We start from the raw sequence: 4,559 nt of genomic DNA on the forward strand, positions 1-4,559 counted from the left end.
CACCACCACCACCACCACCACCACCACCATCACCACCACCACCACCACCGGGCCCAGCAGCCGCAGCCGAATCACCACCCCCCTCACCACCACCGGCCGCAGCCCCATCTAGGCAGCTTTCCCGAGAGCTGTAGCAGCGACTCCGAGTCCAGTTCCTATTCGGACCATGCAGCCAACGACTCGGATTTTGGCTCCAGTTTGTCCAGTTCCAGCAACTCTGTGTCCTCGGAGGAAGAGGAGGAGGAAGGAGAGGAGGAGGAGGAGGAGGAGGAGGAGGAGGAAGAGGGGGGCAGTGGGGCCTCGGATTCCAGTGAAGTCAGCTCGGAGGAGGAGGACTCGTCCACGGAGTCAGACTCCAGCTCCGGCTCCAGCCAAGTGTCAGTGCAGAGCATCCGTTTCAGGCGCACCAGTTTCTGCAAGCCTCCCAGCGTGCAGGCGCAGGCCAACTTCTTGTACCATCTGGCCTCCGCTGCCGCTGCAACCAAACCCGCTGCTTTCGAGGATGCCGGCAGACTTCCCGACCTCAAGAGTAGTGTCAAAGCGGAGTCGCCAGAGGAGTGGAATCTGCAGAGTTGGGCCCCCAAAGCGTCTCCAGTGTACTGCCCGGCCAGCCTGGGGAGTTGTTTCCCAGAGATAAGGAACGATAGGGTATCTGAGATTACATTCCCACACTCTGAAATTTCCAGTACTGTAAAGAGAACTGACCTGACAATTAACTGCCTGGCAGAGGGGGCCTCTTCACCTAGCCCAAAGACAAACAATGCATTTCCACAACAAAGAATACTCGGAGAGGCTAGGAAATGCCTACAAGCTACTCCTACTACACACTGTGCAGATAACAACACAATAGCTGCTAGGTTCTTAAATAATGATTCTTCAGGAGCAGCAGCAAATTCAGAAAAAGATTCCAAAATCCCTCATTGTCCTGAATTTGCTACGGATTTGCCCTCTTCACAAACTGATCCTGAAGTGGATGCAGCAGCACTAGCAGCAACTAAAGTGGAGAATCTGTGCACTGACACAGGCGACAAGACATTGTCATTTCTGCACAATATTAAAATCAAAGTAGAAGACAGTAGTGCTAATGAAGAATATGAACCTGATCTTGTTACAAATAAGCTAAAGTGCGAGTGCAATGATACAAAGGGTGAGTTTTACAGTGTGACTGAAAATAAAGAGGAGGACGCCTTGTTAACCACAGCCAAGGAAGGTTTTGCATGCCCTGAGAAAGAAACTCCTTCCTTAAATCCACTGGCTCAGAGTCAGGGCCTTTCATGCACTTTAGGTTCTCCAAAACCTGAGGATGGGGAATATAAATTTGGTGCCAGGGTGAGAAAAAATTACCGAACACTAGTACTGGGAAAACGACCTGTCCTTCAGACACCTCCAGTCAAACCAAATTTGAAATCAGCTAGAAGCCCTCGTCCTACAGGTAAAACTGAGACACATGAAGGAACACTGGATGACTTTACAGTTATAAACAGACGCAAAAAGGTAGCCAGCAATGTAGCATCAGCAGTGAAAAGGCCGTTTAATTTCATGGCAAATTTTCCTTGTCCACCATCACTCATTATTGGGAAAGATGGGGATTTGTGGCCAGCGTATTCTTTAAACACCACTAAGGATTCCCAACCTCCTCACAAGGCCCATCCTATATGGAAATGGCAGCTGGGCGGTTCTGCAATACCTCTTCCACCTAGTCACAAATTCAGGAAATTTAATTCATAAAAATGTTTTGGAAGATATTTTCTTGAACCATATTACCTTCCTTTTGTTGTAAACTGCACAGGATGGTTTGTACAAGTCCATTAATGGTGTTACATCCCCTTTGGAGTCCTGGTTTATCGCATTTTGAAGACAGAAATCGGATTACTTTTTTTCCATTGCGGGGGTTTTTTTTTTTTTAAAGTAGGGTGGGGGTGGGGTGGGAGAAGGGTTGGTTTACATACCACAGACTACTTCAGGCTAAAGACTCAAGTAAAACTCAGTTATTATGGTAGAGCTGGAACACTTTACTGTTTCAATACTAATAATGCACCGGTACCTCAATTCAACTGCTACAAATAAATGTCAAAAGGTTGAATAATAAATATTACAATGAGCCATTAAGTTTATGCACTAGATTTCAGATCTGAAAGTATAACTGTTAATTCAGTGAAAGTTTGTTAGGTTACATGGTTACACAGTGAGGTAGCAAGAAGTTTCTGTGAGCCCAAAATGTAATTTTCTGGAGCTCTTGGTTGTGGGGTCTCTTTTTCTTTTTAATCCCCTCATTCCCTCTCCAAGAATAGTTGCACTTAACTTTTTAATTTTTTTTTTAATGGAAAGATTGGGGTGTGAGTCCTGATTACTGATAAAAAGCTGCCTCAAATAGAATAAGTAAAATATGGGATTTTTTTTTTTTTTTGAGTAAAAGATGTGATTTTACTTTTACAGCCCCTCCTTGCAATTGGAAAAGTCCTTTTTGTGTTCTCATCCAAATGTTTTAAATAAGATGACTTACTCTTGTCCTGCTTATCTTGTGGTCTGAACATGACTCTTCAAACTTTCAGTATGATTAAAATATTTCTCTTAATAGCAGGATATTTTATGGTCTAACTCTTCATAGTGACAAAGTAGTAAATACAACCAAGAAAAAGAAAGAGGGGTCAGAGTTATAATACCCCAAATGAAAATGAACAGTTATTTCAGGGCTTTTGGTACTAGAACTCAGGCACTTGGATTTTATTACCTTATACTTTTTTTCTGCATCTCTAAACTTCTGTTTTCAGACCATCTTGTGTATACAGCAGGAGAGTTTCTACTGCAAGTGACAATCAGAGGTGACTATCTATATTTGCACTTAAAATCAAAGTAGTTCAACATGCAAATGGCTAGGGTCTAGCCCTTGGTAAGGGCCATGCTGGTGTACTGTGTTGTGATGATGGAAGCAGTAAATCAAAATTATGGAAATTTGCACTGTTGAAAAGCATGCTTTAGCTTTATTTTCAATTAAAAACACTGTTTAAAATTCCTGGTTCCATACATTTCTACTTATTCCAGATTGAAGAATGGTTAACAGGAATGAATGGTTTTGTTGACATTTTCACTTGTAATGTTTTTGCCTAAAAGAAATGCATTTATTGGGTGAAGTGTTTTGTTGTAATAGTTTGTGATGAGGCAGGTCAGGTTTTGTGCCTAACACTGGTGGGTTTTTTTTTTTTTTTTTTCCCTAAATAACAAGAAAATTTTACAAACTTGTTAAAAATCAAGTACTAAAAGTTTCAGATTTAAGAAAGTAAAACAGAGATCAGTTGTTGTTTTAAAAGTAGCATCTAATAATTTTTTGGTCCATCTCACTTAGTATGACAAATTATGTATCTCATATCCTTGCTATCTTGAATCTAAGAAGTTGCATCTATAGATCATAAATCACAAAGCAAAACAAAACACCAACGAAATGTTTACTGTGTGAATTTAAGTCACAATTTCTCATGGAAATTTAATCTATTTCCCCCCTTTATCTTATAATTCCTACTCCCTTTGAAATTTTCCTTTTGTCTATAAATGTTTCAGATAAATCTGCATGGTCTCAGCCCTAATTGCTGTATATGCTCTGTGGTTTTCCTCTTGTAAAGGACAGAAGCTGAGGATACCTGCATCCAAATACATTTGGATGGAGTAAACAGATGCTTTGAACGGTCTCCCTTCCTTTCCTTTTTGAATGTTGCCAGATGTAGGTTCACTGGATCGCTTTTTATTAGAATGGTAGATATAGTCAAAGCAAAAATTCAGGGTTGTTATCCTTAAATTCACGTTTGTATATAATTCCAAAGACCAGTCCATGTTACAGTTAAAGCCCCAGAAAGCTGAAAAATTGGCCTCTCAGTCTGAGTTCTTTCCTTTTTGAAAGGCAATACAGAATTTAGGTAGTGAGTTGTCCTGAAAAATGAATCTGTAAAAAGTGTGACACACATACTGGAAGTCTGTAATTTCTACTCTAATTACTGCTAAGTCAAGAAAGTTCAAAGTACAGTGACTACTACATTTAGACTAACACTTTCCTTGTTGGCTATGGACTCATTGTCTCTAAATTATAAATTGAGCATATATTTGAAGTCTACAGATCTTGGGTGTGGGAGGACTGTAAGATGGAATAAGCACAAATTAAAACAAATATACCCTATGGAATTTCTGACATAAAATATCAGCCTCCAGCTTTGACACTTGGTCTCTAACCCTCAGAGAATCAATAGTTTCAGTTTATAAGAGCTGGAGAATGAGCAGTATGGAGGCCGAGGCATTCCAGAGTGATACCATCAAAAGGAAAGAAATTAAATAGTCAACACAAATTTCACCCCACAGTATTACTATAAGCCAGCCAACCACAGCAAAACCTGAGTTAGGGCTTCTGTCAGGAAAGTGTACTAAATAATATTGCAGTATATGGCAAATACAAGGTATTCTTTCAATTGCTGTTAGCCCCTTAGCTATTTTCCCATCCTGCTATGGGAATTATTCTCAGTACAGTTTATTTTATTTGGGTTGTCTTATGATTAATGGAAATATCTAGATTTTTC

General features: G+C 40.4%; 1 protein-coding gene across 1 annotated transcript in view; it reads left to right on the forward strand.

The window, feature by feature from the left end:
- Skida1 (SKI/DACH domain containing 1) overlaps positions 1-3,013 on the forward strand; it is a 5,981-nt gene extending 2,968 nt beyond the window's left edge. The window contains 1 exon segment of the mRNA XM_048812734.1: positions 1-3,013. This exon segment is cut by the window's left edge and continues 63 nt beyond it. Coding sequence (XP_048668691.1) covers positions 1-1,728 — 1,728 coding nt within the window. The 3' untranslated portion in view covers positions 1,729-3,013.
- The last annotated feature ends 1,546 nt before the right edge of the window (positions 3,014-4,559 follow it).

This window comes from Marmota marmota, unplaced genomic scaffold (assembly GCF_001458135.2).
Source record: "Marmota marmota marmota unplaced genomic scaffold, marMar, whole genome shotgun sequence".
NCBI classification, from domain to species: domain Eukaryota; kingdom Metazoa; phylum Chordata; class Mammalia; order Rodentia; family Sciuridae; genus Marmota; species Marmota marmota.